This window comes from Gambusia affinis, linkage group LG09 (genome assembly GCF_019740435.1).
Source record: "Gambusia affinis linkage group LG09, SWU_Gaff_1.0, whole genome shotgun sequence".
Taxonomy (NCBI): Eukaryota; Metazoa; Chordata; class Actinopteri; order Cyprinodontiformes; family Poeciliidae; genus Gambusia; species Gambusia affinis.
In genome coordinates this window covers 27,836,357-27,857,799 of record NC_057876.1, presented here as the reverse complement: position 1 = coordinate 27,857,799, position 21,443 = coordinate 27,836,357, and the positions used below count along the sequence as shown (strand labels likewise).

The 21,443-nt window shown below is 36.2% G+C and overlaps 2 protein-coding genes across 3 annotated transcripts; one reads left to right on the top strand and one right to left on the bottom strand.

Annotated features, from left to right (window-relative positions):
* Positions 1 to 1,311: 1,311 nt before the first annotated feature.
* gask1b (golgi associated kinase 1B) lies at positions 1,312 to 9,613 on the bottom strand. Of its 2 annotated transcripts, XR_006371747.1 has the most exons (5): positions 8,752 to 9,613; positions 7,286 to 7,503; positions 5,622 to 5,848; positions 3,434 to 5,339; positions 1,312 to 1,920 (listed from the first exon to the last, which is right to left on the bottom strand). XR_006371747.1 is itself a non-coding variant. In XM_044127614.1 (4 exons), the coding sequence occupies exons 1-4, from the start codon at positions 9,611 to 9,613 to the stop codon at positions 5,132 to 5,134; spliced, it is 1,515 nt and encodes a 504-aa protein (XP_043983549.1). In that variant the 3' UTR covers positions 2,655 to 5,131. The 2 variants fall into 2 exon arrangements, 1 of the variants encoding a protein (XP_043983549.1); XM_044127614.1 differs by lacking the exon at positions 1,312 to 1,920 and having other exon boundaries at positions 2,655 to 5,339.
* A 639-nt stretch (positions 9,614 to 10,252) lies between these two features.
* tmem144b (transmembrane protein 144b) lies at positions 10,253 to 15,134 on the top strand. Its single transcript, XM_044126118.1, has 12 exons — positions 10,253 to 10,474; positions 10,598 to 10,753; positions 10,829 to 10,951; positions 11,433 to 11,532; positions 11,626 to 11,706; positions 11,842 to 11,920; positions 12,001 to 12,080; positions 12,607 to 12,725; positions 12,937 to 13,056; positions 13,611 to 13,708; positions 14,614 to 14,667; positions 14,747 to 15,134. The coding sequence occupies exons 1-12, from the start codon at positions 10,396 to 10,398 to the stop codon at positions 14,828 to 14,830; spliced, it is 1,173 nt and encodes a 390-aa protein (XP_043982053.1). The 5' UTR covers positions 10,253 to 10,395; the 3' UTR covers positions 14,831 to 15,134.
* Positions 15,135 to 21,443: the final 6,309 nt, after the last annotated feature.

The window sequence follows — 21,443 nt, the reverse complement described above, 5'->3', positions numbered from 1 at the left end:
TACATGAGAGAGAAGTTTTGTTGAATCTGTAAAATATTTCTAACCTACAGTACAAAGCAGTAGCTGGACACAGGAACAGGATTCCACAAGGAAATGAAGAATTTGGCTCTCAATCAAGATACTTTAAAAATTGTTCAAATTACATGCTTCACTGGTTTGTGAAGCACTACCTAGTGGAGCAGAGCATCTTCTGCAGGAGGAAAATTATGCAGTCCTGACAGTTTCAGAGCTTTTTTACAATATACTATCAAAGGAAAAATCTGACATAATGATTAGAATCAATAATTTAACTGTTTGCCAAGATTCAGTTGGCAATCAGAAATACATTTTTAAAAAACATGTCACACTGATAAAACTTCCCTGTCATGTGATGCACTGGCAGGAAGTGTATGAATCATACAGTAAGCTGCTGCAGTCGTCTCATCCAGACTCTTCTTCATGCTCTACATGCCGCTCATCATAGCATCTCTAAATATAGACTTTGACATATTCAGCCCACAACTGTTTGATTGCCCCATATATCTCCGTTAGCAGATGTTCGAGATGCCAGTCCACGGAGATGCCTCACCATATTCTTTTTCCGTCTGTGCACTCACCCTTTAATCGAGCTTCGTGGCTTCAGATGTCAACTCATAGGTTCATGCTCTATCCGATGGAAAAAAGTTTTCTTTTTGTCCACTTCCTTGAGTCCCTGCAGTGATACCTATTGTACTTTTATTTGGTATGTTTTGACATATTTTTTCTTTACCTGTCACTTCAATAGTTTTCTACTGACAACAAACTTCAGTAGAACTGGTTGATCAAAATACTATCAAGAAAGGTAAGACACAAAAGACATTTGCTTTTGAAAATGCTTAAGAGTCTTGTGGACACTTTGCCACTATAGAAACCAAAGTTAAAACATTTTTAAGCATATTTCCAAAAATAAATAATTAGTGATGTTTACTAAAGTTATTTTCTCATAAAAAGGCATTCCACTACTCTCTTTTCAATATTTCATCCATCCACCGTCTAGTTTTTGCAGTGTTATGTGTAGTGGCTAAAATTGTGAAGGTTTTCTGTCAGACTTTATCATATTATCTCTGAGCCACCAATTTAATTTGATGACTAAAAATAAACATATGAACCATTTGACTTTCCTGTGGGTGGGGGGGTCAAGGAGAGGATCATTTTGTAAACACAAACGTCAGTGTATCTCATTAAAATTTTGCATTTTGCAAGCATTGCAAAATTTTTTAATTTTTGTCACCATCAAAACCATCAGATACAGTCGTGATATCACCAGAACTTGACAGTGGTACCATTATTTAACAGAAATGTTTGGGGGTTTTTATCACAAACTGAAATGTTGAAGACAGATGACAATGATTGCCCACTTACAAGTTTTGGAAAGATGATATTTAAAAGTAGAATATCAGTCCTTTAAGAAAACAACTTTAAAAAACCTAAATGTGAGCTTAATAAATTTTATGTTTTATACTTGCTTTTTAATCTGTCAAATAGGTCCCATCTGAATGCATATTCAAAATCAATGGCAGTATGCACAAAATATACAAAAAAACAGGTTAAAGTCTAATTAGTCTGACAGAAAGCAGAAAGAATTCACTCATTAAAAAATAACTTAAACCTTTTCATTCACAAAATGCAGCTTCCATTTTATGAAGATATTTAGAAATAGAGCCAAAAGTTCAGTTCATCTGTTTACATTAGATTATTATCTCACTTCAACAGAAAAATATGTTATAGTTCATCGTTATGGCAAAAAAACAAAACAAACAAAAGGAGACAAATGCCTAAATAGGATATCATGCAAATGAATGTCAGACTGGACATCAAATATCCTCGTGCAACACGTGGAATTTAAACCATCATTCAGTGAAGCTGTTGGGCAGCAGAAGTTGCTTCCTGTCTGTGGACCTCCTGCAGAATCAGACATAAAAAGCAAACAGGAAACGCAGAGCTTAGATCTGCTTGTTTCCCTGCAGCTGACACCTCCATATTGTGCATGCATTCTGTGTAATCTTATCTTGGATGTTTTCAGTGATACAGCTCATTGCTCTACAGGAAGCTACTCACGTCTTACTCCTGGGCTCCATCACAGACAAGCTTTAAGCTTTTCACCTTCACCTCTTAACAGAAATCTGATTTAGTGGGACTGACTTGGGTTTTGAAGTTCTTTAAGAATGAAAAAGAAATAACATTCCAAATAAATCTCAAGAAACTTAATATGTTACTTGGGTCAAGGTACTTGATATACTATATCCACTGAACTTTCTTTGAGGATTAAACATGTTAAATGTTTAAATGCCCTCAATCTGGTGGTATCATCTCTGTTGTCTCCTTTATTAGGTTTAAATTCAAACTACAGAAGACAATCCAAGGTGAACTTAAGTTGGTGTTTATCACTGGTTCATTAATTAGTCAATCCCATTTAAAGATTCCTGAATATGCAAAAACAATTGTCTGTCCCAAGGTAACATTTATTCTCAAAGCAATTAAAGCTTTAAAAGTATAATTTAAAATCCAATCAGAAGAGTAAACCTAAACCAATACAATAAACCTCAGTCCTGGTCCTGGATAGGTCTCCAAAAAGAAAGAAAAGCAGTAAAAAAAAAATTTTTTTTAATTTAAAAAAAATTACAGTGGTCTTACTATCAACTTGAAGAAAAATAAATTATATTATTCTACAGATAAGCATGTCTCCCAAAAGCAAATTTTAACATAATTTCTGCTCCTGTTTGGTCTGAATCAGCACATCTCCAGGCCTTGTGCAGGTTCAGCTGGAAGTAAAACAAGCTGTGGCTTGACTTTATCTAACTTCATGTTGACATTTTTCTAGTTCACTTTGTAAGACCTTATCAGTACAAGTGCATCATCTATTACCAAAGTTAAAATCAACATATGAGAAGACAATGCTTTGTTCTGTCAGACAGTCTCACTCAGTTGGCTCAGACTCATAAAAAATAACTCATCTAATTATCCTGGCTAAGCATGTATGGATACCACTTTGAGACAATAGATGCTACTAAAATAATTCACAGACATCAGCCAATGACTTTAAAAGTAAAACTGCTATAAAAGTTAACTTCTGATCCAATTTAAACTGACAAACAAAACACCTCAGCTATCTGTTGTATCTGATTCACAAACTAAGTTCTCTTCCCTCATCCTTTGATTTGGCTTTTAAATCTAATTCATGGGCCAAAGTTATTTGCAGTGAAGAGACTGTTTTTTGAAGATGAGTAGAAATCTGTGCTCCACACCAATTTACCGCTACAAAACTCTCTGGATAACTTGATCTTTGAAGGAAAAGTGCATAATCTTTTGAGTCTCCTCAGTATGAAATCTCACATCCTTTCCACATAATGCTTTTAGAAATGTTTGTTCCTAAAAAAAAAATAAAAAAACTGGAGAGAAAACCATTTGTACTAACCTTGGCAGGCACATAGTTGTTGAATGTTTCTATCAACTCAGCTTACTTGGAAGTGACACATATAGTTTTTGCTGATCATTTTTTCTTGGAAAGAACTCAGCGATCGTCTGTATCAAAGTATGAAAGTAAACAGTGGGTGGCATGTCCCTGAAATAAACACAGGCTGCTTTGTTATTCTGTCTGTTGTGGTATTTTCTGTATTATTAGAAAGATAACAGAAAACAATAGCAGTAAGCAGAATTGATAAAGTTGAAAATGACCCAGTAGGGATAAAAAGGGCACAAGCTAACTCATACTCATGTGAAGTTTTGTTTTGTGAATGTAATTCTAATTTCTTCAGAGGAAAAGGTTTTGCTATTATTATTTCAGACCTTTGTTTCAAGAAAGAGGAAAAGCTAAACTATGTGCTATGTGTATTATACAGTTCTTTTATATTTGATTCCCCACATTGTTCTTTCATTTGAACATCAAACAGATGTTCAGCTGCTTTTGACATTCATCTTGCAGTTGAGGTCAGCAGAACTCTGCATAAGGCATTTAGATCAATGTAGTTTTACTGAAGGGGAGTGAGTTCAAGTGGAGAATTAAACCATCAGTAAAGGTCCAGCCCCTCACCTTGTCTATTTTTGTTTCTGTAAGCTTCAAATGTTTCACCCATGTAGGTCACATCTTTAGTCTGTGTCTTCTGGTGAGATAATACAAGAGTATATGTGAGAAGAGTTTGTCTTCAAACTGTAGGGGTCATTTTAACACAAACACAACAAGTCATGGAATCCACTCTATCTAATTCAGGTGAGCAGGTCAAAACAACAGGCGGCTTAATGCACAAATCCAAACAAACAACTTTCCGTCTAATCTCTCAGGGCCCAAACAGCAGAATATAAATGATTTCTGACTTTGCTTTTTAGTTTTATTGCTAAAACTAAAACAACAATTTGCTCATTTGTTGTTTATGCTAGTCATAATCTTATACACAGAAAAACTTCTGCATCTTTATAGAGAAAATTGAAAAATTCTCCATGCAATAACAACATGTATTGTTGTATTCTAGGTGGAAATATTCTGTTCAATTATACAGGAACGTCAAACTTGGACTGTAAAAATTAACCCCATTAATGTCCATTTTACCAATTTTAGTGTGATTTCATTGAAACTACATAAAAATGAGTAAAAGTTATGAACTGAAGTAAAAAATCACACAAGATAAAAAGGTAAACCGAAAAGTGAAAGGAGCTGTGTGAAACATTGTGCAAGAGGATTCCCAAGCCAAGGATTTCTCTATTGCTTTCATGGAAATTAGCTGCCTGATGTTTTCTGTTTTCCTTTCTTCCTCCACAGTACTCATTTTTCTGCCTTTGCTGACAGTATTGAGCCATGACTTTGCCAAGCTGTTTGCATCTATGCCTTTCTGAGAAAAAATAGTACACAGGGTTTTAGCTCTTTGTTGCTTTGTGGATCACTGTAGCTACTCAGTTGTATATTTTGTTACTCTATACACAAAAATATATAACAAATGAGTGTTTCTTTACCATTCTTAAGAGTTTTTGTCTGACAAAGCTGACTTTTGTCAAGTTTAAAGCTTCTGTAACAAATTATTATTTCTCTAGTTCTTCACATTTGTTTAAATTTAGGTGCAGATTTTACTATTTTAAATAAGATTTATGTAATTTAAAAATTGCGTCATTACTAAAATATAAATCAATCATTCATCGGGATAACTTTAATCCCATGAGCACTGATGTAGCTGAGGAGGATGTTGGCTCTCTTCTCAATCACATCGATCAGTTTGTCGATGCCCTGTCGGCCGCCCTGACTTTCCCAGTACATCTGGTCCAGGAAGAGCGACTGGAGAAGTTTTTCCCTCAGCTTCCTGTTCCTCAACACAGACACAGCCTGCTCTGGCAGCCTAGGGAGACACATGGAGAGTTTTGATTCAGTTCGCACATCTATCAAACTGTATTTAAACTGAGATTAAATTACACACAGAGGGATTCAATGTACACATCCACCTTTCAGTCATATGCTACGTTTTGTTGTTGTGTCGCATAAAATTCAAATCAAACACTCTGAAGGTTACGGTTGTAATATGGTATATTGTGATATGTCAATCTATCACATAAAACTTTGGTAAGAAACTGTAAAATCATATCCTAAAATCTGAACATAGGTTCATTAGTAGCAAACTCACTCCTTGATTCCTTCCAGAAGCCTGAAGTCCAGATTGTCCTCATTGTGGTCAAAGAACCCTTTGTTGTTGGTGAAGACCAGGCGCCTGAGGTCATGTTCCCTGTGCACGATGTTTGCCAGTTGTATGTTTTCCTGGTCCTTACACACATCACGGCGGCCCGTTTGAACACACACGTCCTCCTGCCGTGGTCTGAATCCGCAGCAGCTCGGATCCAGACGGTTGTGAATCTAATGAGAAAGTTCACATTTCTTCAGAAAACAGAAGAACAGCTCAAGCTGGGGTTTGCAGATTTTAAATTAGGATTCAGTTTTTTTTATCTCCATTGCATGAGGTTGATAACGTAGGTAAACCCTTTATTCAATATTTTCCCTCACTCCATTTTGCATCCATAACATCCACTATAATATGAGAAAATCTGGTATAAAAGGTTTAGCCAGGGAAAAAAAACACCTCATGCTGATTCCTCTTTAGTGTCTCTTTGAGTCAAGTTACCATTTTCTATAATTTAAAGGAACACCAATTAGACCACCACTAGCTGCATAACATCATCGCAGAGGGGATTCTCTTCTTAAGCCTAAAAAGACAGAACTTCCTGCTGTAAAACACCTGCTGCCTCCACAGGGAACAGTGACCATGAATTAGATTTAAGCACTCATTCATGTTTTGCTCTAAACAAAACAACATGATGCAAGAAAGGTTTCAGACTGAAAAAATCCGACAACCTACTAAAATTCAACAGCTGCTTAATCCTAGAAAAAACACTTAAATACTCACAATGCTATTCCTGTTTAAGCTGACATTCCTCTCTAAATGCACCTCCACCTGTAAACCTGCTTCAGTTAAATATGACTAGTTAATATATGAGTTTGCAAATATTACAGAAGTGTACCATTAATCCATAAACGTATAAAGAATAAATGATACTAATTGATGTTTGTTTATTCTTAAAAAAATTGTAAACTTAATCACACATTTATGTAATAAAATGTTTTTTTTTTCCAAACTAATCTGGAGAGTTTTTGAACAAATCCAGTTTCCACTTTTTGTGCTTTCTTTATAAATAGAGTATTTGCTGTCAGTGCTAAAATATGATCCAGAGAGACCTCACAGACAGGAAATGAGCAACAGGACAGGACATGGATGATGAACTGTTTTGGTTATTAAATGCAGCTTTTAGAGCTTTGTGTTGTTGACTGACAAAAGAAAAAAGTTTGGGGTTTTTTTAGGAATCATGTTGGAAGCTTCAAAGTAAATTAAAAACAAAGCATGAATGTGATGAGAGACCTATTGAATGTTAACAATAAAATAACTTTAAGTAGCACTTTTCCTCAAACGTTAGCTCAGTTTTTGATGTTACTGTGGTGAAGAGGTGAATCCAAAATGTAATTTTCTATAAAGGCTTTTTGCATTAGATTTAAGACATCCATTATCCTGAAAGACAAAATATGGGAAGACTTCTAAATAGTAATTATACCTATAGGAACATAGTGCTGCAGAAGATAGTGGAAGAAAGGATTAAAGAAGCAATTTTTTTTCAAAAACTTTCATAGCGCCCAAATCTAATGAGACGCTCCAGCTGCATTTTTATGGATTCAGAGTAATGCAAAAACAATTTATTTGTCTGTGATGTTAAATTTAAAGCTTTAATCCATCAGAGTTTTTACCTGTAGCAAAAAGTCAAAAAGAGCTAATTTGCTCCATTCACTGTGATAAATTGAAGAGCATCCAGAGTTGGACTTTGGATTGACATTTATTTGCCAACACCTCTGTGTCAGTAAGTTCTGGTACTCCCTCCATGTCATCCTCACTGTAACTGGGCCTGCAGCAAGGTCTTTAGGGTGCAGCGATACATCCCATAGAACCACCTGGCAGGCCTGGCCATCTAAAGTGACAAAAGAACAGGGATTAAATAGTTGGATTGGAGCACAGGTGACATCTAAACCTTCATGGACCACAGATATCTGTTCTGTTTCAATTCAGTTCACTAGAATTACTAAAAAACTCATTTTGAACCCTATAATTGAGCAGATAAAGGCAGAGGAGAGAGAAACAATCTGCTCTCCAAGATAAGACTCATATGTTTCCACAGTCCTCTAAGGTCTGTTAACACTGATGTTGTAATTTTCCATATGTGATGTATCAAAAAAGATTTAATGCTATTTCTTCCCAAACAAGGATAAAAGGTGAACTAAACAGCAGAAGCAACCATGGATATCTGAACCTAAAGCTCAGGGCAAAAATAATGTGTATCTCCTGGTTCAGCTTAACGTATTTAGAAATTTTTCATATCCATCACGAATATGAAAACAGATGAAGATATTAGTCACAGGCAGGATTATTGTAATGCAAGGTAGAAAAACAAAGAGAAAACACTTGCTTCCTGTTGCAATATGCTTCCAATAGCTCTGCATTTAGAAAGATCTGAACCGTGTTTCAGCTCTGTGGTATGAATAAAATAAGTGCAGAACCTGGGGAAACTATTTATACCTGAACTGTTGTGTAATCAGTCATATATTTTATGTTATATAGCAAAAAAGGCATTGAATAATTGCTAAGCAAGGGGAAATTGTTCATAATTTTTAATTATTTTTGTTATTGTGTATTTTTACAATTAAAAAAGCCAGAATTTTTAAGAGTCTCCCACATTTGGTAGACGACCATGTCTTGATGGGTTTGCAGCCCTTCATTTTTCTCTTTGACTGGTCTTCTGTGTTCCTCTGTCTTTATGAACTATTTGTTCACCAACACTCTCTAAGGAACCTTCACAGAACCTCTGGGTTTGTGACAGCATTGGTTGATTCAATCGGGTTGCTCCTAAAGAGTCAGATTTCATTTGAGGTTTTCAAACTAAAGGAAATTTTTAGAAAACCACACATCATGTTCCTTCTACTTTACAACAAAGAGCTCATTTGTGTAGTTTTGTAATTGCAGCGTGACAAAATGTTAAAAATCCAATTCATATAAGATGTTCATTCTCTAGTGAAACAAAGTAAAACATGCAAAATGAAAAACAATTAACAGAAAGCATGCTGGTGGTTTAACAGAAATGTTTTAGAAAGAAATGCTTTCAAACCACCATAAATAAACAACCTTTGGATTCTATCTAATCTAAATAAAAATGAAAACCTACCGTTCAAAAAGCTAAACTTTCTGCTTACCGCAGGTATTGTTCTATTGAGACCAAGCACCCTGTCCAAATGGAAAGCAAATACCTCCGTGTTTCCCAGGGAGCAGTGGATAATTCCGCACTGGCCTCCACATATATTATTTCTATTCAAGTGTTTTTTGCTGACCAGACGGTCCATGTCTGCACCCTCAAATATCACGAGGGACGGTGCGTCCAAACGAGGGATTTCTTTTATGCGCAAAACTTTGGCATCTGCAAGAAAGCGCATGCTTTTCACGTCCTGTGCGCTGAACCACGGAGGTGCCATTTCGCTGTAAATTCGGATGCTACTAAAACGAGGGTGTGTTCCATCGTTATAATACTTTAAGGAGAAGTCCACAAGACTTCCCCCTTTCCTCGATCTCTTAAGTCCAGTGCTGCGGTTTGCTTGGCCCGTTTCCCGTTCCACGCTGAATCGTTTGCGCTGCGTAATTGTTGGATGGATTGTTTTTCTTCTCACTTTCTTTCTCAGCTTTGGTCGGAATGTACCTCGAATATTTGCTGGTTTAAGACGCTTGAACTGTAGTGTTACGTAGACCACATTAAACAGGGTCGGGACCTCCAGACTAGCTTGGGTTTGCAGGTCAGAAGTGGCCGGTAGTTCACCGTCTAAGTGATGCTCGCCGCGGGTGTTCCGCTTCTGCTCCTCGTTACTCCTTCTGCTCCGGGGTTGCTCTAAAAGCCCAACTTTTAAAACCAAAAATAACAAGTTGATCAAACACAGAATCGCTATAATCAAAGTTCTTTTGGAGGGAGAGCACCTCCTAAAGTTACGGGTGAGTTTTCGAAAGGGAAAATAACACCAGTGGACGCGGTACTTCCCCATTGCAATTTATTAAAGCTGAAAGTGTTTTTTCACTAAGCTCAAACTGGGGAGGAGCGCGAGTTTGAAACTCAGCTAGGAGGAAAGGCTTCCTTAAAGTTTAGAGACAGCAAGAATAGACAGACTTCCAACTTCAAACAATAATTTAAAAACCATAATTCACATGGGTTGCCGTGCAATAATTCATATGATAAGTCACATTCTGAATATTTCATTCAAACATTTTATAGGCTATCATAACAATATAGATCCCATACATATGACTAAGAATATTTTTTATTTTCAATTTATTGTTACTCTCAATAAAATTTGTCAGAAGGTGACCTTTCTGAAAATACATTGTCTTTTAAGAAAAAACAAAACTATCCGTTTTACTGACACCGTTCAATTTAATAAGTTCTAAAATGTTCTTCTAATTATGAAAGCGGAATCATTTCCGGGCATGTCTATTTTCCACCGGTTTAGGCGACATCTGGTGGTTTTAATCTTTGGGTTTTAACATTTCAATTCAGGGTGCTCACACTGGGAAAGAAGTAATTTACATCCAAAACTAATTACACAAATTAAATTAGACTCTGATGTCATCTTGTCGTCATGCGTGCTGGGCCTCCCCGGATGCTCCGCGGCTTTATTTAATGTGCCAGGTTCGGGTGATTGGATAACTGGCGGCACCTGCTTGCTCTCTGGGCTTCTGCAGACTCCCACGCGTGGCGTCTTGTGGTGTTTTAAGGTTGTGGAAAGTTTGTGTTGAGAGGGAAAAAAACAAGTAGGCCTATTGCATTTTTATGATGCCTCTGATAAAATGTTCGCCTCTGCTTTTATTTGTCGCGTCGTTATTGATGATGAGATGCCTCTGCGCTGACGGTGGGTTAACGAGTCTTTGAACTGATCTGTCATTAATGTGGAGCTCACTGAGTCTTGTGGTGTTTTTTGTTTCTTTGGCTGTAAATTGTCTTATTAAATTGTTTGCTCTGAAATTTGTTTTAGGGTGTAATGAAACTGGGAATTACTCCCAGGAAACCATTGTCTCCAGTAACTCCACAAACGTCACTAATTTTGCTTATGGATTAATTGCAAACATGGCTGCTGTGGTTCTGTATGGAAGCACCTTTGTTCCAGTCAAAAGAGTAGAAACAGGAGATGGTAAGTGGAAGAAATCTGGTGTAAGATTTATTTTTCCACACTTAATGCAAAACCTTTTTTTTTTTTTTTTTGTAGGTATGTTCTATCATTTTGTGAGCTGTGCATCAATATGGGTTGTATCTCTTTTTGGCGATCTGTTGCTGCGGACACCCAAATTCCACCCTCTTGCAATGCTTGGTGGAATGATCTGGGCCACAGGTAACGTTTCTGGAAATTGCAACTTGAAGCAAAAAATAAATAAAATAAAACTCTTTCTGCAGTTTGGCATCATACGGTGCAGAAGATGGGCTCAAGATATACAATCAAAGAAATAATGGTCTCTACTGTGAGAACTGGCCAGTTCTGAGTAAATTTCACCATAACTCACTGCGGCTCCATGTAATTGGCTAGAACTGTATCTAGAGAAGATGTGAATTGTCATTTTTCTGAGCTTTTTTAGGCATGCTCTTGTGTTGCTGAAAGGTTGTGGGATATTTTAAAGTCTAAGGAGAAATTTTTGCTTTCTGACTCGGTTAGTTCCTGTTTTGTTCACAGTATGATAAGGGCCTGCTTTAAGTGTTCACAAATTCAATAACTGTCTTTAACACCTCAAGCTTTAGTCTTTTAAATTGGTTTTAAAAATTTGTGGATAATTATTAGTCAAATATTTTACACCAAATAACTTTTTTTTCATTCACAGGAAGTGTGGCAGCTGTTACCATTGTTAAAGCAATTGGGCTTGGTCTTGGAATTTTAATTTGGGGATCATCCAGTTTGTTGATGGGCTGGGCCAGTTCTAGGTACAAAATGTGACTGCATGAATCTCTGAATTGATTTTTCTGCCTTTTGATGGGAATCTTTAACATAAAAATGGATGTCACTGTTTGAAACAGATTTGGGTGGTTTGGGATTGATGCTCAGGATGTTTCCAGGCCAATACTGAATTACTGTGGAGCTGGCTTGTGTCTGCTCAGGTGAGCTATGCAACATTCAGCAGCTTTCATGTCACTGTTTTTTTTTTTTTTTTTTTTTTTTTTTTTTTTTTTTTTTTTTTTGATGCAACATAGCAGTCATGATTGTATAATCGGTCTGGGTTTTATTCCCTTTAGTGGCCTGGTGTTTTTCTTTGTGAGAAGTGATGTGACGCTCCATCCAGAGTCAGAAACGATCCCTATACTAATTGACAAGGTGAGTGATTTCTTTAAAAATAAAAATAAAAATTTTAATTGTGAAACTGTGAATTTTTTTTTTTTTTTTTTTTTGTGTAGAGATCCATTTCTGGCAGTTTTGTATACCACTCCTCTGCATACTGGATTGATGCCATTGGACCAAAGATGAGGCGAATCATGTAAGGTCAAACGTTGCCTTGGTGTGATCTCACAGCTTTCTTGTGCTTATTTGGGTGACAAAACAAATTGGTAATCTAATGAATCACCACCACTGGGCATAATGCATTCTGACACTACAATAATTATACATGCTGTTTATGTTCACTTGCATTATTAACTCAAAAGTTTAGATTTTCTTGGATGTCAAGGACTGCAGCTTTTGTTTGGAAAGCTGACTCTACCCCAAGAATGCATATTTAGTTATCTGAAAGAGATTTCTTTCTTTGAAAAATGACAGGCAGGAATTTTACCATGAAGCATCAGATGCAAAAGGATTTTGTATGTTTTTGGTACTAGACTGGCTTTGGAAGTGAATGTTTAATATTCACTTTGCTAAATTGTGTGACTAGGCATGGCTCCATTTCTATTTATCAGTTCTGTACGAAAAAATGTTAAAATTAACATATAAATTGAGCAAGGTCTCAAAGGAGATTAAAAGTGCATCTTTCATACAGTTTTTCACCCTTTGTATCCTCTTTGTATCAGTGGTTGCCTGCTTGCCGTTATGGCAGGCTTGCTGTACGGCTCTTCATTCATACCAGTTCTCTACATAAAGAACCATTCAACGTGTCGTGACAGCATTTTTTATGGAGCCAGTGTCTACGGTAGGTTTTTTTTAGTCTTTGATAAGACTCCTAATTTTGAACCTTCAACTTGCTGCTATTCCCAAATGAGCATGAAATAAAAGAGAAAAATTTAAATGTCATGCCTTCTATCAAGATTGCTCCCACTCTTGATCGAGACACGAAGAGCAGTGATCTCTCCCCCTGCTGAGAAGTTGCTTAAACTGACATTTTTTTTTATTTTTTTTTGCAGATCTTGACTATGTTCATGCACAGACCTCTGGTGTTTTCCTTGCAAGCTCAGTGTATTTCACCATCTACTGTGCCGTGATGAAAAACAAACCCAGGGTTTACCCCAGAGCCATATTACCAGGTAGCAGCTCATTTTAATAAAGTCTTTCACCAGGCCTATTTTAACGGTGAAGATATCATGTTTAAACACAAATGACTAACCTTCAATACCAAGATAATCAAACTGCTCATTTATATGCAGAATTCTGTTTGCTCACACTTGTAATTTACCTTGCAGCCTGAAGTAACAGGTGTGGCTTACTGAAGATGGAAACCAAATGTAGTTGAGCTCATTGCAATTCTGTGTAACCAATGTCAAGACTTATGCCCTTATCATTTTCCACATGCTCTTTTTCTAAGAATCAAGAAAACATGGTACCCAAGAGGCCACTAAAAGATCTAATGATAGCTCCAGTTTGACCCTATGACAGAATCGGCTGCTGTTTTGAAAATGTCATGTAATCGCTTCGCATATAATCGCATATAGTCATGCAAGGGTTCAGTGTTCAAGTTCTGGCTAATTATTTGGGATAGAAGGTGTTTTTTTGTTTTTAAGCCATATGGGTGTGTAAAGTATTTGAGCTTTTTTCTTTTTGTATTTTTAAAAATATTCTCTCTCCTCTGGCTGTACTTCAGGATTTCTGTCAGGATTTATGTGGACGATGGGCACATACTGCTGGTTCCTGGCCACCAACTACCTGGGTGCTGTTATTACCTACCCCATTGTCACTGCAGTAAGTGAATCATGTCCTGACAAATATGCTTTTTTTTTTTTTTTTTTTTATCTTTAAATTTCTTGCTATGTACAGTTGGAGCCCACTTCACTGAACATTTCTCCAGTTTTTCTGTAATTGCACTTCATCAAAGCAGTTGCAGAGTTAACCAGAAGATGGTATTTCTTAAGTTTCTACTCTTCTCTAAAATTTCTAATTTGAAGGAAATTTATGTTCTAAATATTTTAGTATTTGGTGCTCTAAAGTTAATTGCTTTGAAGAAACTTGCAATAGTTTAACAGAAGGAGCAATAAAACTAAAGGAAACCAGTTTGACATGGTTTTGCTTTACTGTGTATGCAAACACTTTCTGTTTGGGGTTCAGTTGCCACATTGCATGTCCCCTCAGTGTTTGGAGTTGTTTTCATTAATTTTGTCTCCACCAGAGGTGTGACTTTTTATTATATAATATATGACTGAGTTTTAGGTCTGCTCTCACAGCCAACACTACTATAGTCAAATATGTTAATTTGTTGAAACTGGACCAAAAACATATTGACCTTTTTTCTATACATCTTAAGACTTAATCCTTGGATCTTTGACCGCTTTAAATAAGACACAAATTATTTACACTTGTTGGACTGAATATTGAACTTTTGCTGAGGCAAAAAACATCTATATTTATAGATGTTGCAATACCAGTGTTTTTCAATTCTGGTCCTCATGCCTCCCTGCCCTGCATGTTTTAGGTGTTTCCTTCTGCCTCCCACCTGGACTGAATCTTTGGGTGATTATCATTATTATAGAAACTCATCTAAAACATGCAAAGCAGGGGGGCCTGAAGCCTGGAATTGATGATCACTGCAACAGCAACAGAAGTCTTATCATTATGAAGATGGGTGGTAAATGGCTTTTTGTGTTCTGTAGGGCTACGGTCTGGTCGCAGCTCTGTGGGGATCCTTGGTGTTCAGAGAGATTAAGGTAAGGTGTGAAATGTCAAATGGTTTTGCTTAGATTTCTCCAGAGGATAGTTATGACAAATCTGTTTCCTGTTCTGCAGGGTTTGATGAACGGCCTCATCTTCTGCTTTGCTACCTGTGTAGTGTTGACTGGCTCTGTACTAACTGCCATTTCAAAGCTCTGAAAGCTAAAATGACCCATTTGTAGTCTACTTTCCTTCACTGATTTGGACTTTTAAAATAAAAGATCTTGGAATTCATTTTAAGTCTACAAGGAGCTAAATCAATTGTACTCTAAGATTGAAAACAAGGTATATTTGTAGCTGAAAATATTTTTAGTCACTTAATCTTAAACCCACATTTGACACTTTATCACCCTTTAAAGATTGTTCTAAAATATTGCACATATATTTACATTATGACCTGGTGGGGTTTTGCATTAATCCTTTTTGTATTTTTGTGATGTCTATTAAAATAACTTGAATATTATGCAGTTGTTTTTGGTTTTTTTCCTACTGGAATCAAATTTCATGCTCCAAATCTTCAGTACCTATTGGGGCGTCTTCAGGTTTATTTTAATTTCTTAAGCAATAACTGATATTTGATAAATTAGACTGAAATGTTTTATTGCAAAGGAAAGAAAATGTGTGAGATGTCAAGTTTATTTGGAAAAGGTTAAAGTCTGATTGGAGGTCGAGTTTTACCCTCAGATTAACCTAGAAAACATTGTTTTTGGTAAAGTAGTGTTTGGCATTTATGCTTCAGTTGATGGCCACAAACTGACATGATGGAAATGAAAGTGTCCTGGATAAGTCAGGTTTTGAGATAGCTGACATTTGGATTGATTGATTCTGTTTAAATTTTCTAGCAGTTAACTTTCCAAAAGCTGAATGGAAACCATGAGCCATTTTGAGAGATTTAAATCCATTCTATTCATTTTTAGATTCTAAAAAGGAATAGACAAATTACATTATACAACTGGTGATGATTAACATAAAATCATATTTGAAACTCCAATCAATACTATTAAATTTTAATTGAGTATTCTGGAAGGGTTCACAGTACATTGATCCAAACTTGTATGTTTTGGAATAATGCTCAACTTTGCTGTCATCTGACAAAGACACACAGTCTGAGCTAAAGTCAAAATGCATAATTGGTTTTAAATTCCAGTCAAGTGTCTTGGAACTTTGACTTTTGTCTCTGCTTCAGTAATTATTAGCAGGACTTTTTAGAACTTGAGTGCCTCCTGAATTACTTCAGTACTGAGGAAATTCAGTCATTTGAACTCTAAAGAAGGAGAACCTTCCACAAACATGAGCATCTCTGCAGCTATTTACCAATCAGGCCTGTATGGTATTGTAGTTGGAGGAAAGCCACTCCCTAAAGAAAAGCATATTATAGCCCATCTGAAGTTACCAAAAGGAACCTGAATAGATGACTTCAGTTTCTTAGACCATGAGAACAAAGATTCTCTGGTCTGATGAGACAAAGTCTTTGTGAATTCTGCATCATGTGATGAGGAAACCAAACATGGCTCATCAGGCCAGCACCATCCCTACAGTGAAACATGGTGGTGGCAACATTATGCTATGGGGATGTTTTACTGCAGCAGGAACTGGCAGACTAGTAAGGGTAGAAAGATGAATACAGTAATGTCCAGAGACGTCCTGTTTAATGCATTTCCTCCCTCCAATGCTGTTGGATATAAAAATGTCATTAGTTGAAGCAGAGTGCAGCGGCTTTGGGTCACATATATGGCCAAAGCTTTCCATCTTCACTGTCTGCATTTCTGTTGAGACTCCAGCTGCTTCATTTACCAGTACATTACTGGACTGTTGCATTAATCAGAGCCAAGGGAGGAATGGGTGAAATGTAGAAAACCTGATGGCCAGTTTTTCCTCATATCTGTTCTTACATCACAGCGGTTTGTAGATTTTCTTTTGTAGAATTTAAGATTTTGAATAGAAAATTTGACTTTTTCACATTGTACCCTCCCAACTGCAACATTCCTAATACAATGTTTTAAATATACATTTAAACATTGTTTTAAATGTAGACATACGTTTAAAACATTGTATTGTATTTTTCTTGCTCACAACAAAGATTTGTTCTTGTTCACTTGATTCATTGCAAACAAATATTGTTTTCATGGGATGCATTGCTGTTTCTGCCCTAAAGGGTAGTTAAAAAGCTGCTCCATTCATCCATCCATTTTCTGTTCACCCTTGTCCCTCTGCTCCATTCACCAGTTCATTAATAGGATCCTCGCTCCTTTCTGTCATATGCTCTACATTTTAATTTCCAAGATAATTCCAGCTCCACACCCCCCACTGATGTCCTGCAGAGATTTTTAACCAAGGACATGGCTGAAACTAGGTCTCTACCTTGGTCTGTAGATGCTGCCAAAGAACTGAGTGGTTAAGAGAAAGTGCATATGAACACTCAGGGCACATATAGGTGTATTGTTTAAACTGAAAGCTATACTACTGGACTTAAATAAGAGCATATTCTATCTGTTACAGTTCGAAAAGGTTAAAATTACATACATTTATGTTTTACAATGGTTAGCCTTTTCAATTGCAGTTTTCTGTCAAATTTAGTGATGAGGAAATACTTGTCAAGAAATGCCTTGAAATGGTTCTGTTGTGATCAAAGCAACATTCTGGTCCCACTACCTTCCACACTATTGCACCTCTTCTGTAATATACCAATGATGCACACACCAGAGTTTTATGTAATTCTCTTTTACATGAAAATTTTGTTAGAGATATTTTCCTCTAATATAAACTAAATATATTTCTAAGCAATAATAATTCATGCTTGAGGCTGAGTACACTTAAAATCTGCCGTTTTGCAACGACAAAACACATTTAATTTAAAGTGTTTTTAAAACCGTTGGAAATGGGCCTCGAATCATGTTGATAATGTAACGTGTGTGTTTGAACAAGTTTATGAACGTGTAATTCATATTTCTACCACTGGGTGGCAGCCTACCAAACCGTAATAGCTGCGACAGGTGCTATAAAAGTGCAGAAACGGGAGGCGAACTAAGTCGTAACTGTGTTTTGATTTTGTAGGGGGTATACCTGCTGGAGAAACTAGTATAGACGATGCATGGGTGGATTTTTTTTTCATAATTAACCTAGCGTATATTTTTCATTATACTGTGCTACAAAGTTGCAGGTTCTATTAAAATTATTATAATAATGTAAGAGTAGTATAGTTTTGATGTATTTTCAAATAATATATTTTAGGTATATTAGTATAAAGTCTTCAAAATAGGATAGCTTTTTTATTTTTCCAAATTGGTTTTCTTTTTCTTTTTCAAGCTTACCCTATTTTGGTTTAAATTATTTAATTATATAATTTATTGTTAATGTATAAATCTTCTTTGGGTGATAAACCTAAGAGACCATTCTTTGTCTGCCTATTCCCAGATGCTAAAAATTATGCATATTAGAATCTCAGGGGTGAGAGTGAGCATCATTAGTTGTTTGATTTGCTTCACATCAGCAATCTGCTGAGGGTGGTTCCTTCTTTTAGCCCGGCACATGGTTTTATGAACAATGATTATAGCCTTTGGTCATTTAAGGTGTAAAATTACAAGCTGTTGAAAGATGAGAGGTATCAGTCTAGTTTATTACAATATTCCTCACTGTTCCACCATTATCTATAGTATCCACTTTCATTATTAATAGGGCTACCTTGCATCTAATGGCTCAACTATGATTCAGCTGCTTTCAAGCCTCTTTACCACATTGGCTTCCATCATTCTGAATAAATCTGCCTCCTCCAGGGCTCAACTAAGACCTACTGTCTATGTTCCTACTTTCAAGTTTCATTTCGCAATATGTCTCATGCTTTTCATTAAACCCTAGTTGAATCTTGTATCTTTCGGTGCTGTAACTTGGTCACAATAACTTAAAGTTTAGGAGCAAATGTCAGTCAGCATCAGATGTTATGGGATGCTTTTTTGATAATACTCTTAAAAAGTGTCCCCCAGACATGACTTAAGAGCCTGAGGCTGGAAGCCCTGAAGCTCTGTCTATATTAGGATGACAAAAGCAAAGCTGTTTCTGCTTTCATATATGGAACACACACACACACACACCCACACACACACCTCCTTACTCCTTAAGAGTGAGAGTATTAAGATAATGTCCAATTCTGAGAAGCTCTTTGTGTCCATGGAATCATGCATAATTATCACAGTTATGGCTGTCATATTTATAATCTTTCTTTTATGTCCTAACTCCAGGCTGTAATATAATCCCACAGCGCATAAAGACTATTCCAACAATAACACTTTTGATAAAGTCCCATGCTTGCTATTTAAAGGACAACTATTGCTGTGGTCACTTGGATGTGACCTTCTGGAGCTGCTTCACTCTGTTGAATTTATCTGAGTCATTGCTATTACAAAACTATAATGTTTAGTATTAGCTGGTGATGGCAGTAATGTATGTTTGTGCCTTCATGTTCTACAGAGCAGGAACCTGCTGAAAAGTAGTGTAGTGCTGAACCAGATGACTTTATATATTTTTTAAATTTAAAATAAAAAACTATACTTCCTCAGGGTTTCGTTCCAACAGGTTAATTATTTCACTAAGTCTTGCAGAAGTTTTCATTCCTCTTGAACTTTCTTACATTTTGTCAAATAATAATAAACTTCAATATGTTTTATGGCCCTTTAATGTGACACAAAGCAGCAAATAATTATGAAGTAGAATGAGAAAGGATGTGTAGTATTCCCAATTTTTATGACTAGAAATCTGAAAGTATGAAGTGCAGATCTGTTCAGACCCTTTTAAGAAAACAAACAATTCTTATGAAATCCAAACACTACTTGACTCCTAGATCAACTTTTTGGAGAAAATATTAGGAATTATATGCTGAAATCAGATATTTTATTTGTCCCTTTTCTGTGTGTGATATTTGTACAAATTATTAAATATGTGCACAAAAGATACAGATACTGGTGGTTGAAATTTTTCACCCATATAAGTGGAAAATAGCAACTTTTGAAAAGTTCCTGAATTTAACTGATCATGCAGAAAATTAACACGTTTAATTCAGCTGTCAGACTTGATGGAGACTTAAATCCCACATTTTAGTAACATTAACCTGAGTCAGTAAATTTTTTAAGATCATTGGGAAAAAAACTGTTTTTCAGTCATTACTGTTTTTGGCCTTTTTGATCAATAATGATTATAATGATGAAATCTTAGTAGGTTCTTAAAAAAGAAAAAAACTAAAGTTGCTAGTCACAATTGACACAAAAAGTATTTTTCTTCTCCCCTTTCCAAGTTAAGTCACATTTCAAATAAAATCAAAAAGGACAGGCAAAATGACAATCTACTCACAATTCTTAGAGGCATATCAATCTAGCAAAGAATGACTTGTCAGATTGGGTCGATGTGCTACTTGGAGAGAAGCCAAAGAAGTGCAGACATGATTGGTATTGACCTCTGAGGCTAAGAAACGAAACCTTGTTAATCATTATGAGCTTAATATTATCACTGTCACTGCAGTATTTTGCTAGCAAAGAAGGTCATGTTATCATCTTTACCAGTGAAGCATTATGAAATTCTCTTTAACTTACCTGAGTCATTCAAGCTACTTCGCATTTGATTGCAAGAGCTGAAGGTCGTCATTGATGCCAACAGAGACACTCAGAGGCCACTTTGTTAGGTACACCTATCCAATATCTCATTAAAACATATTGAAAATAAGCTAATGACATGGCAGCATCTCAATGCATTCAGACACTGAGATGTGGTGAGGAAGAGTTGTGACAGTGCAAACAGGGCATCAGAAATGTGATAAAGGTTGGGCAGGGACTTTAAAACATTGATTTTGGTTAATTTCACAGATTTGAAGGTCTTCCATCTTTTTATTTAATTAGTCATATTTTATACATACTAAAGTTCTAGATGGATCTTTTGTATTGGCATGTTTCTGGTACGCCCGTAAATCTGATTTCACAGGCAACATCCACAAACAGCAGGGATGATCAACAAAGCTGCTTCTCTTGGCTCACTGGGAGCTAATTTCTGCTTCAAAAAAACTGATGAGATACTGGAAAGGACTATTGTAGTGTTCACGTTTTGCCAGAAGCAGTTAGCCTATCAGTGAAGCTAAAATGGCACCTTATTGCTAAACGTATTGCAGCAGCACAGACATCGCTGATGTCAGCATCCACAGTCCATGTTTTTACAGAAGTTTCATGAATGATCAGGAGTGGCTGAAACACCAAACCTGAATGGGTGGAATAGCATTTTGCACCAGTCTGGTGGTTGAATAACAGAATAAAAACACATATTTCTGTTTTTGAGTTTTCAATATTCAACACTTTAGCAGCAAAAGTTATGAAGTCAAATTTATATTAAGTGATATTTTATATATATAGCCGCTTATAACAACCGAATTTAACATAGTTGCTTGATAAAATGGGACTCTGCAGCAGGGAAATACACAGTCATGGGACTTGTGATTTTGATTGCAGCAATGAAGAACCATCTATTTGGATCAGTAAGCAGCAGTCATGTGGAAAATAATGCTTTGTTAATGTCAAAGGTCAAAGGACAGACTGGTCCAAACAGAAAAATTGTTCAGTCCATCCAAATGTGGAAAGTAGAAAAACAATGATAAATGTGTGGAATGTGGAGAAAAAGGAATGTATATGAAAATATACATTTTTCATTCTTATCACCATAACTATGAAAATCACAACAGTCAATTGTCATGTCCACAGAGCACTGTGCCGTTATGTTAGTGTTTCCCTCCTTCTCTTCA

What these genes read in the sequence shown, in the direction of transcription:
- gask1b (XM_044127614.1), bottom strand. Translation starts at nt 9,613, where the DNA reads ATGGGGAAGTACCGCGTCCACTGGTGTTATTTTCCCTTTCGAAAACTC. An exon ending in TTTTTGACTTTTTGCTACAG is followed by an intron (nt 5,849 to 7,285) that starts GTAAAAACTCTG and finishes CTTTCTCATTAG; the next exon opens with ATTCACAACCGTCTGGATCC. An exon ending in CTTCTGGAAGGAATCAAGGA is followed by an intron (nt 5,340 to 5,621) that starts GTGAGTTTGCTA and finishes GTGTCTCCCTAG; the next exon opens with GCTGCCAGAGCAGGCTGTGT.
- tmem144b (XM_044126118.1), top strand. Translation starts at nt 10,396, where the DNA reads ATGATGCCTCTGATAAAATGTTCGCCTCTGCTTTTATTTGTCGCGTCG. An exon ending in GAGATGCCTCTGCGCTGACG is followed by an intron (nt 10,475 to 10,597) that starts GTGGGTTAACGA and finishes AATTTGTTTTAG; the next exon opens with GGTGTAATGAAACTGGGAAT. An exon ending in GCTGGCTTGTGTCTGCTCAG is followed by an intron (nt 11,707 to 11,841) that starts GTGAGCTATGCA and finishes TATTCCCTTTAG; the next exon opens with TGGCCTGGTGTTTTTCTTTG.